Source organism: Tamandua tetradactyla, chromosome 20 (assembly GCF_023851605.1).
Source record: "Tamandua tetradactyla isolate mTamTet1 chromosome 20, mTamTet1.pri, whole genome shotgun sequence".
Lineage (NCBI taxonomy): Eukaryota > Metazoa > Chordata > Mammalia > Pilosa > Myrmecophagidae > Tamandua > Tamandua tetradactyla.
This window is the reverse complement of record NC_135346.1, coordinates 17,784,299-17,796,462: the sequence shown is the minus strand read 5'-3', so window position 1 is coordinate 17,796,462 and position 12,164 is coordinate 17,784,299. Positions and strand designations below refer to the sequence as shown.

At 35.9% G+C, this 12,164-nt stretch overlaps 2 protein-coding genes across 8 annotated transcripts in view; both read left to right on the top strand.

The window, feature by feature from the left end:
* The window catches only part of BRD8 (bromodomain containing 8), a 64,671-nt gene extending 62,790 nt beyond the window's left edge, over positions 1-1,881 (top strand). For 3 of the 4 annotated variants that reach the window (XM_077138574.1, XM_077138573.1, XM_077138576.1), the window contains 2 exons: positions 780-957; positions 1,516-1,881. In XM_077138574.1, coding sequence (XP_076994689.1) covers positions 780-957; positions 1,516-1,566 — 229 coding nt within the window. In that variant the 3' untranslated portion in view covers positions 1,567-1,881. Of the gene's footprint in view, positions 1-779; positions 958-1,515 lie in introns of those variants that run through there. The other variant, XM_077138575.1, reaches the window with a different exon arrangement.
* A 331-nt stretch (positions 1,882-2,212) lies between these two features.
* The window catches only part of NME5 (NME/NM23 family member 5), a 32,957-nt gene continuing 23,005 nt past the window's right edge, over positions 2,213-12,164 (top strand). For 2 of the 4 annotated variants that reach the window (XM_077138045.1, XM_077138044.1), the window contains exons 1-3: positions 2,310-2,866; positions 6,864-7,069; positions 7,696-7,796. In XM_077138045.1, coding sequence (XP_076994160.1) covers positions 2,738-2,866; positions 6,864-7,069; positions 7,696-7,796 — 436 coding nt within the window. In that variant the 5' untranslated portion in view covers positions 2,310-2,737. The other 2 variants (XM_077138043.1, XM_077138042.1) reach the window with 2 other exon arrangements.

Below are 12,164 nucleotides of genomic sequence, written 5' to 3'. Positions count from 1 at the left end.
TGACTTGCCTATGATCAACCAATAGGTTATAGCAGAGCTAGAACTAAATCCCAGATTCTATTTTTTTTGGGGGGGAGACTCCTTAATGTTTATATGTACCTCCATTCAGGCATATTTTATTCATAGTGACCCCCTTATTTTCAATAATGCATATTTTAATCTCCTTTAACATTGAAAAAAATCTTTTCCGAACAGAAGAATGCCCATTTGTAAATACCAGACAGTTGCCTCCCAGTTCAATCTCTACACTGCTGTTCCTACTCATATACCCCCACTCTCTGGGTCTCATTAAATAATAATTTGATTTGTCTTATTATTCACTTGATTCTCACCTTTGTTCTCCATGAAAGGAGAACTGACTGACCTTTGAAGATCTTTGCAATATTTTACCTCGGCGCTATCCTATTACAATAGTAGAATATAGTGGCTGGGCCTTAGGGCTCTGGAGTCAACTTCTTTTATTAGAATCTAGGCTGGCTCGCTTTGCGCAAGGACTTAATCTTGTTAGATCTCAATTTCACCATCTAAAGGGGGGATAATAATACTTTATAGGCTTACTGAGAGAATTAAGTGCGTCAGTATGCAAAGTGCCTAGCATAATGATTAGCCTGTTGTAAGCAATCAAATGTTAGCTGCTGTTGCTAGTTTATTTTGTGATGGGAGTTGTTATTTTTATTATTTTCATTGAGAAGAGGTTATTCTCCAAGAGAGTATGTTAATGTCACCACATGTTCTACATGAAGGTTTGATTTCCCTTGATTTCTTTTGGTCACTTGCAGACCCATGGACTTAACTAGCCTGAAGAGGAATCTATCTAAGGGACGGATTCGCACCATGGCCCAGTTCCAGCGGGACCTGATGCTGATGTTCCAAAATGCTGTGATGTACAATGACTCTGACCATCATGTGTACCACATGGCTGTGGAGATGCAGCGAGAAGTCTTGGAGCAGATTCAGGTACTTTTTTGTAGAGAGCTGTGAAAAAGAATTTTTTTACATCTGGAATTTGATTTCAGGAAATCTGTGAGAATAAGTGTGCTATTGAGGTAAACTTGTGTTCCGAGAGTTTATCTTTAGGGGTTATTGAAGGTCTTAAAGGATTGACACTGTACCTACTGGCTGTATCCCTTAGCCTCTGTAGAGAGTGAAGTGAAATAGCCTGGAAAGGCAGGCAGCAGTAAAGAGCTCTCAAAAAGCTGGGGATAGACAAATAATGGGAGCTGTACTTCGAGAGCCTCAGGTCAGAGGGCTGAATATGCAAAGCAGATTCCGGAGTCACTAACCATTCTTTTGTTTGCTACACCTGTTGATACTAATGTACTTTCACACTATCACATCTTTAGCGGATAAGATATAATAACCAGAAATAAACATTTAATGGTTCCTTTTCTGGAAGGCATAATACTTTAAAGAGGAAAGTGTAATCAAATTTATGTGCAGAAGAAGAAATAATATTGCATTTAAATTTCTGTAATTTTTAAGATCCACATTTTGCTATCTGTCTTGACTCTTTAGGTGCTGAGTATTTGGTTAGACAAAAGAAGAGACTTAAATAGTCTGGAGTGAGAATTGTCCAACCTTGTGGATGATGAAAAACCTATTTTGTTACCCTGGAACTGCTACCCTGACCTTTTCTGGAGTTTGGACCTCTCCTTGAGATTCTGATCCTGAGAAGATTTCAGTACTTGTTTACCACGTTTCTGTTGCATTTTCTAAAATAGTAATGCCCCAGTTTACTACCAAGGAGAAGAAGAGGGAAGCTGAGATTGTGTTTATGCCACAAATGTAGCCCTACATCTTTGTTCCTTAGGTTTAATTTAGAGGTAACTTGATTAAACCTATTACTGAGCTATAAATAAATGTTATTTCGCAAACCACAAATTGCTTTTTTAATCGTTACAGAAGCTAGGGATAGAGGAGACAGCATGATTTGATCAAATGAGGATGGGATTTGACAAGGATTTTTTTGCGTTTGTTGTCTGGAAGGGATGAGGGGGGAGTGTCTGATTTTTCTTCTCATTCGTAAAGTGGGAATGAAGCATCCTCCTATAGAGAAGAGGATGAAATAAGATAAATTATGAGGAGATATAAAACAAACAAAAAACAATAGCGTCTAGCGCTCTAAGATTCGCAGGGGGAATAAAATCATTTGTAGTTGGCTCCCTTTCTTGGTTAAAAGGAAGCGGTAGAAGGGCACAAAGCGCTCTGCTGAGATTGACCCTCTGCAGCCACCATCCCTGAACTGGGGCTTCAGGTCTCCTAGCAACAAGCTGTGGTCGCAGTGGAGGGGAGGGTACTGCGGTGAGTGCTGGCATTGGGGTGGACTTGGAATCTGCGGGAGCACCCGAAGAATCCCAGAGGACCCGGGGGTCCTGCTCTCCAACCAGGCTTGGTCCTATATGTGTGGTCTTCTATAAGAGGTGTAGTTGTTCTAAGGCAACCCGTCCCCGAAGCCTACGGGATTCCCCTTTCCTTTGGTCCTGTGAGCCCCTCTATCTTTCCTATCTTGGTGGAAGTGCTTACGAAAACCCAAAGCGTGACCTGGACACAGGACAGAAATCGTGATCAGTGAGACACTGCTTATAGAAAAATATGTGACAGTTTCTAATTTCTTAAATTAGTAATATCAAGCATCTATTATTGCGGTTATTAATCAGAATTACATTAAATTGGGAGGGTACGTGTCATTGCAGTTGATACCTGTCAAGAAACTTAAATTGTACTCTGAAGGGACAGAATGGAGATATCAATGCCCCCACCTCAGATATATGTAGAAAAGACTCTGGCCATTATCAAACCAGACGTTGTTGACAAAGAAGAGGAAATAGAAGATATCATTCTCGGGTCTGGATTCACCATTGTTCAGGTAACTTCTAGGCACCATGATCATGCTTTTTTTCTTTTTGCTCCTTTATTTAAATGTGTATGTGAATGTGTTACTCCATTTAGATTTTTAGTATATAGCATTAAATTTAGGTTTATTCTTTTGAGGATAAAAGTAGTATGTGATAGTTATGAAAATGTTATATACCTCGAAAAGATATAAAATGAGAAGAAAAATGATCTCTTCCTTCACCTGTCTTCTCCCACTCCAAGTCCTCGAATCCATAGGCAACTACTGTTAACGCTGTCTGTTGTTCTAGGAGTTTTCTATGTATTTACAAACATTTTTTCCCATAAAATATAATAGTTCCCCTCCCTTGACCTCCTTTACAAAGTCTCTCTGGTAGCATTCCACAGTGTACATCTGCATCTATCTCATTCTTCCTAACTTCTGTGTAACATTCCCCTGTATGGATAAGTCACAGTTTATGTATTTATGTTCTACAGATGGACTTTTAGGTCATTGGTGTGTTTTCAGTATTGTAAACATTTAATGTTTTAAGCCTCATATTTGTTCTGCTTTTGGTAAATATTGTGATTATAGAGGCTTGAGAATGAATATAAAAAGAATATTTTAAAAGCTTATCAAATATGAGGGGTGCAAGAGTAATTCAGTGGTAGAATTCTCACCTGCCATGTGAGAGACCCAGGTTTTTGCACTTCCCCCAAAACAAACAAACAAGCAAAACAAACAAACAAACAAAAATTCAACAAATGGTGCTGCAATAACAGGATACTCACATAGCAAAATAATAAAATGTGACCCTGTCATACAGCATACGAAAAAAAAAAGCTTATCAAATACAGTTGAAAAAGTTTTTACCCTTTCTTTACCATCCTTATTTAAATTTCCAGTTTTTTAATTCTCTTATATTTATACAGGGTCATGCGCCTAGTTAATAAAATTACACTGAGATTCTATTTGGCAAAAATCTAAAAATAAAAGGCACAACCCCTTTTGAAGGGAAACTGGCAGTTATCTACCAGTATTACTGATGCATTTACCGTTTAACTCAGCAGTCTTACTCCTGGGAATGCCTCCTATAGAAACTCCTATAGTAACATAAATGGTATATATTTATATATATATATATATACAGATTATTTTTTACAACATTGGTTATTTACCAGCAAAATATTGCACAAAACTCTGCAGTAGGAGATTGGTTTAATAAACCCTGATGAATTCACTAAATTGAATACTGTGCAACTAACTGTAAAAAGAAGAATGAGGAACTTCTCTGTGTACTGTTATGGAAAAAAGCAAGCTGCAAAACAGCATGTGGCAACCTTTTGTGAAGGAAAGGCGGAAAAGGAATGTATATTCACATTTGCCAATATTTGCAAAATTATTAATATTATTATTATTATTTTTTTTAGGCCACATCTGAGCAACAAAAGAGGCTCTCTTGGGGTTGGCTCTTAGGCCTAAATTTTAAGTAGGCTTAACCTTTGTGGGGTTAAATTTCATATGAACAAACCCCAAGACTGGGGGCTCAGCCTATAGCTTTGGTTGTCCACACTGCTTGTGAGAATATCAAGAATTCAACTTGGCGAAGTTGAATTTTCCCCCGTTCTCACTATTCCCCAAAGGGGACTTTGCAAATACTTTTCCACTCACTGATGAAATCACTCTGGGATTCATCGGGACATCAAAATTAAAAAGTGGGAGCTAAATGAACTTAAAAAAATGGCTACCTATTGAGGGCAAGGAAGAACAGGATGGATTGGGACAGGGATGGGATTGAGATTTTTCAGGATATACCTTTTTTATATTGCTTTCATTTTTTGAAACTTTTAATACCCATTGATTTTTTAATCATAGAAAAAAATAAGCATATAAATAAGATAAAGATACACCTTTCAGTTCAAAAAAATTTATAAGTCCATATTTTAAAATGAGAATTAATGAAAATTGTTAATAATTAAGTAGCTAATTATAAATCAGTATAACTACTCATATTTAATACTTTCTCTTGTCAGCAATAAATTTCAGACTATCGAAGCCATGGTGTGTCAGATGCTTTAAAATAGGCTTTACTGTAGTTGGGAGTCTATTGAACTTGAGGCTTTCTTGTCCCATGCTGGGAAAGCCTTCTGAAAAATTATATATCCTTTCAGTTGGTGCCTGTGTTTCCTTTGTTACAAACTGAGGGTTCCATTCTTGAAAGTATTTTATCACCACTTCTCTTTGTAAAAATATTCAACCTAGTTCCAAAACTTTTTCCCTGATATGAATTTTAAATTAACTAATGGAATCATTGATTCAGTTTCAACTTTAAAGTCAAATCCTTGATTTTTAAGATTATGCTGTATTAGTTAGGATATCTGAAGAAAGTAGCTTCTTCTACTTGTAGTATGGGCATGATGTAGATAAAGCCTTACATTGCCACAGGTGAGATTTTATTTTTAAACCTCTCAAGGGAAAAAACTACCCATATGCATTAAAATAATAAATGCTGGCTGGTGTTAATTTTAAATAATTATTCATAATACTTTTAAAAAATAAATGTTAAGAGGGGTGCAAGGGTAGTTCCGTGGTAGAATTCTCACCTACCATGAGGAAGACCCGGGTTCAATTCCCAGCCCATGTACTTCCCAAAACAAACAAACAAACAAACCCAAACAAATAAAAATTCAACAAATGGTTGCAATAACAGGCTTCTCACATGTAAAAAGAATGAAATGTGACTCCTGCCATATAAATACAAAAAATATAAATATGTTAAAGAATCAAGCATCCAAATAAATCAGATGTTACTGTAATTTCAAATTTCTTTTATTTCTTGACTGTATGAATTCTGGTATGAGGACATTTTCTTAATAACTAGTCCTTTGGTGAGAATGTTATTCCTGCCCAGCAGAATGTGTTCATACCAGTGCTGAGACATCTAGGTAAGCATCTTCCTAGGCTATCAAGCTTCTTGTTCTGGGCAATTTAAACCCCTCACTACAGGGCAAGCAATTTCAACAAGTTTTTGAAACCTGAGGAAACATGAAGGTTCTGGCAGGGGCTTTTTGCTTTTGGCCACTTGTTAAAATTCAGTATTATACTCTCAGGAAAATCTAAACCATTTCAGAAAAATGGACATGTTTAACCTTTGCATAGAAGCTTATTCCAGTGTCTTACCATCCTGACTTTATCTAGAAGCTCTTCTTTATATCATCTTTGAATCCTGTTGTTATATTTTGAGCCATTCTCCTCTGATCCCCTTTAATGGAATTGGAAAGCAACAGTTATAGATGATTATTTCAAAGTATTTGAACAGCTGTTTTTAGGGAGAGCATAGCTTTCAAACTGAGAGAACGATCAACTCAGTTTCCAAAATTTTAAAAATTTAGAGATTCATTCTTATTGTCTCATTTGTAAAGAAAATAAATAACATTTATTGGTCCAAAATAAATGTTTCATATTTTTCAAATTAAGAAAAAAACACCAACTCATTTTTCTCACAGTTACAGTGAATCAACATATTTATGACAGAACCAGAAAAAAAGGACACACAGCTTTCATGTTGAAGTGAAAAACTTTTTAACTGAACCATAACATTATATATTATTTCTAAGTACCATCAGAAGACTAGCTCCCAAAATAGTGTGGGAAATTTTCACAAATAGAGAGAAGATGAACTTGAAAAATTCTAAAAACCAATTTTGTTACTTTAATGCATACAAAGTATACATTAACAGAGTATTGATAATTGGACTGTAACTTACTTTAAGAGGGAGATATAATGAATTTGTCATTAGCAAACCATACGTTAAGGGCAGAATTGTTTTTCTTAAGTAGGTTAAATAATTCCCCTTATAAATCATATGTATACCATTCATTTAAATTTCTTCTCACACCCTTGCTAATACAAAGATAAACCTAAAATTTGTAATCAAATTGGTATTAATTTCAACTTATTAATGACTTACTGAGGTATTATTGAATTGAAATTTTAAATAATTTTGTTCACTTTTTGTTTCTCTTATAGAGAAGAAAACTACATCTCAGCCCTGAGCACTGTAGTAACTTTTATGTGGAACAGTATGGAAAAATGTTTTTCCCCAATTTAACAGCTTACATGAGCTCTGGACCACTTGTTGCCATGATATTAGCTAGATATAATGCCATCTCTTACTGGAAAGAACTTTTGGGACCAAGTAATAGTTTAATAGCTAAGGAAACACACCCAGACAGGTAATTTTTCTGGGATGGGGTGGGGGAAAGAATAGAAATCTGCCTGTGAAAATGAAATCTGATTTCATTGTAAGGGGAGTTTCCTTTCTTTGGGAGTTTTCCTAAATCACTTTTTTTGGGAGGGTGAGGGGATTCATTTTAACCACTTAAATTTATGACAATATCAAATACAAAAAAAAAAAGCCTCAGAGAATTCTGATTTGTGATTTACTTGCCTTATTCTTTTCTCATCATTAAATTAAACTTAGAATTTTTTATGGAAAAATTGGTATGGTATTTGAAAATAATTACTAACGTAGCACCAGAAATCCAAATTTTCAATGCTATCAGCACCTGGAAATACAAGGACATTGAGTCCTTCCACTTTTGATATGCATTGCTTTTTCACTTCTCACAAAACAACACCTCTTTTTCACCCAGATAATTCCTACTTTCCCAGTGTGTCCTGCAGATTTAAATATATTTGACCCTCATCTAAATAGATTTAAGCTTAAAATCAACGTAGATTAAAGTCTCCATATTTGAGAGGTGACAATGCTCTTGTAAAATTCCTAAGTAGAATACAAATGTAAAAAATGAAGAAACAGTAGCAGATTGAATGGTCATCATCCCTAACTTGCTTTTAGTCTGAGGGCAATTTATGGCACAGATGACCTAAGGAATGCACTTCACGGAAGCAATGACTTTGCTGCAGCAGAAAGAGAAATTCGATTCATGTTTCCTGAAGGTGAGTTATATGAATAATTTGTCAATTGTATCTCTTTATTGTTTGCTTTTTCTTTTATTTTGGGGGTGTAGGTAGGGAAAAAAGATAACAAAATTTTTCTCCTGAGAAGAGTTTACTTTTTACCTTTCTTTACGTATGTGCCATACATATGTAGTGTTTAGTATTCTGTTCTCTGTGTTATAATTTCTTCAAGTTCTCCCTTATGCTTCAGTAAAGTTTGTTACATGTGGAAAGTATGGATGATTTACCATTTTCTCTAACAATTTGCTCTTTACCTGATGAAGTCTAATGCAATTATGAAATTAATAGTTTTTAGGCCCATTGTTTGTTACCATCCTATTATAGAAGCTGTAAACCTTATCTTAGGTGTAGACATAATGAGGAGCAGCAGTCATCAACTGAGAATTTTTGGTTTGTATTCAATAATAGTTTTAGAGTTGAAAGAAAATTTGACACTTTTTTTGACAAGTTTTATTATACAGAAAAAATGTGCAGTTTTGAATTTTTTTGGGGGGGGACATATTATTTTTCTCTTAAGTTATTTTCTCACTTGCTATTTTCCTTTAAGATTCATTTTATAAAACTGTATTAGAGATTTAAAAATCCCTGATTCTAAAATAAACAAAAACTACTGTTTTATAGATACTTGGGCATGAAAGCATTTGTCCATTTACATGTTTTAGTCTCACTGATGATCAAATTTAACTTCTGTTGCATAAAATTTCAAACATATATAAAAGTAGACAGAATAGTGTGATAAACCCCTAATGAATTCATCACCTGACTTCAGCAGTTGTGGTCAGTTTTATTCCATCTATTTGTTCTCTGGAGCACGATGTCAGAGTTTCTGGTTTGAGCTTCCTCTTGCTTAGCAGTTGACCAACAACTAAGTGCAAAAACCCCATATGATAAGCCATTAAGGCAAATAACAAAGATATTCAAAGACATGTTTCTAATTCTTGAAAAAGGAAGCTCTCTTCTGATTTCCTTTTAATAGGGAGAGCTAATTTAAAGTTTTCATGCAATAAATTCATTGAATTATCTCCTGTGTGTCAGAAATCCAGGGATGGATATAAACAATGTCCCTGGTCTTAAAATCCTGGTATTTTAAAATGGTCTATATAAATAAACATAGAATGCAAGATATAAAATTAGAAATGTCATCAGAAAGCTTTTTATAGTACAATAGAAGTTCATCTGTGTAAGAAACATGAGAACAGTTATTAATTCATTTAGTCCTAGGTGATGGAGGCAAATAAAAAATGGTCAGTGATGGTGCACGGGTGGTTCAGTGGTAGAATGCTCACCTGCCATGTGGGAGACCCAGGTTTGATTCCCGGACCATGCACCCCTGCCCCTCCCCCCCCCAAAAGTCAGCAAAAATAAATGTAGCAATAGCATATTAAAAGGATCATATACCATGACTGTGCCAGTTTGAAAGTATTATGTACCCCTAAAAGCCATTTTAATTCTCATCCAATCTTGTGGAGGCAGCTATTTCTTTTAATCCTGATTCAGCACTGTAGGTTGGAAACTTATGATTGGATTGTCTCTGCAGAGATGTGACACACCCAATTGTGGGTGTGGCCTTTTGATTAGATGAAGGTATGGCTCCACTCATTCAGGCTGGGTCTTGATTAGTTTACTGGAAACCTTTAAAAGAGGAAACATTTTGTAGAGAGCTGACAGAAACGACAGAAGCCTCAGAGCCATCAGAAACTTCAAAACAGAGCTGACACAGATGCAGACACATAGAAAACAGAGACACAGATGTTTGGAGATGCTTGGAACCCAGCAGACATCACCATGAGATGTTAAGCAAGCCAGAACCTGAAGAGAGCCAAGGGAAGCCAAGAGATGAAAGGCATCCCTGGAGAAGTAAAGCTAGGAAACTTTTCCACAGGAACAGAGGCTGAAAGCCACGATTCCAGGAGCAAGGGACCAGCAGATGCCAGCCACGTGACTACCCAGCTGACAGAGGTGTTCCTGACCCATCTCCTTCCTTGAGTGAAGGTAGCCTTTCTTTGGTGCCTTAATTTGGACACTTTCTCTTCCTTATAACTGTAAACTTGTTAACTTTTAAATTCCCCTTTTAAAAAGCCGTTCCACCTCTGGTATATTACATACAGGCAGTTGCAGACTAGCACAGCATGTGACTTCCCATGAGATGTTAAACAAGCCAGAACCTGGGGAAAGCTAAGGGAAGCCAAGAGATGAAATCCAAACCCAGAGAAGCAAAGTGAGGAACTTCCACAGGAACAGAGGCTGAAAGCAACAGAGCCCAGGAGCAAGAGACCAGCAGATGCCAGCCATGTGACTTTCCAGCTGACAGAGGTGTTTCAGACACATTGGCCTTCCTTCAATTAAGGTATCGTTCCCTTAGTTTGGACATTTTTATAGGCTTAGAATTGTGAACTTGCAACTTAATAAATTCCCTTCTTAAAAGCCATTCAATTTCTGGTATATTGCATTCATGCAGCTTATAAATTAATATAATGACCAAAAAGGTTTTATCCCAGGAATGCAAAGTTGGTTCAACATAAGAAATTAAACATTGTAATTAATATGCCACATTAATAGAATGAAGGAAAAAAACCCCACATGATCATAACAGTTGGTAGAGAAAAAAAGCATTTGACAAATCCAGGGCACTTTTATGAGAAAAATACATAGAAAACTAGGGATAGAGGAGAACTTCCCCAAATAGCACATTAAAAAATATTATACTCCATGGCCAAGTGGGGTTTATCCCAAGAAGGCAAGGGTGGTCCAACCAAAGAAAATCAATTAATGTAATGCACCACACTAATGGAAAGTAGGAGGAAAAAACTCATGATCATCTCAGTTGATGCAGAAGAGCAATTGATGAAATCCAGCATCCTTTCTTGGTAAAAACACTCTAGAAAAATGGGAATAAAAGGAAATTTCCTCAACATGATAAAAAGGACATACATATATGAGAAACCCACAGCTAACATCATCCTCAGTGGTACAAGTCTGCAAGCTTCCCCCTAAGATCAGGAGCAGGACACAGATAACTACTTTCACTCCTGCTATTCAGCACTGCACTGGAAGTTCTAGCCAGTGTAATTAGGCAAGGAAAAAAAATTAAATACACCCAAAGTGGAAAAGGAGAAGGAAAACTATCCCTATTTCTGGATGACATGATCTTATATAGAGAAAATCTCAAAGAATTTACAAGAAAGTTTCTAGAGTTAATAAATGAATTCAGCAAAGTGGCAAAGACAAAATCAGCACACAAAAATCAGTGATGATTGTATATACCAGCCCTGAACAATTTGAAAAGAAAATTTTTTTTAAATTCCATTTAAAGTAGCAACTAAAGGAATAAAATAAGAGTAAAGTTAGCTGATGATGTAATGGACTTATATTGAAAAAACTACAAGTCATTGCTGAAAGAAATTAAAGAACACCTAGATAAATGGAAAGGTATTCCATATTCATGGAGTGGAAGGCTAAAATATTACTAAGATGCCAGTACTATCCAAAGTGTCCTAAAACTCCCAATAAAAATTCTAACATCCCTTTTTGCAGAAATGGAAATGCTGATCCTCAAATTCATATGGAAATGCAAAGACTTGCAAATAGCTAAAACAGTCTTGAAGAAGAAGGGTAGAGTTGAAGAGCTTTCACTTCCCAATTTCAAGACTTACTACAAAGCTTCAGTAATCAAAACAATATGGTTCCGACATACAGACCAATGAAATAGAATTGACAGTTCAAAAATAAACTCTTAGTTCTATGCCCAATTGATCTTTTTTTTTGTATGCTATATGGCTGGAGGGAGGGTTTACATTTCATTCTTTTTCCATGTGAGTACCCCATTATTGCAGCATCATTTGTTGAATTTTTGTTTGCACTTTTTTTTGTTTGTTGGTTTGCTTGTTTGTTTGTTTTTTGGCAGGGGGAATGTGCATGGGCTTGGAATTGAACCCAGGTCTCCTGCATGGCAGGCAAAAATTCTACCACTGAACTACCCTAGCACCCCCTGCCCAACTGATTTTAATAAGGATACCAAGTCCACTCAATGGGGAAAGAATTGTCTCTTCAACAAATGGTAAATGGGTAAAAACCTGGATATCCATGTGCAAATGAATGAAGTCATGGATACAAAAATTATAATGGCTCAAAGCATCAAATAGAAGAACCAAAACTATAAAACCCCTAGAAGAAAACATAGGAAATATCTTCAAGATCTTGTATTAGGAAATGAATCCTTAGACCTTACACCAAAAGCATGAACAACAAAAGAACAGATAAATTGGATTTCATCAAAATTGAAACTTTGTGCATCAGAGGACATTATCAAGAAAATGAAAAACAACATACAGAATGGGGGGAAATATC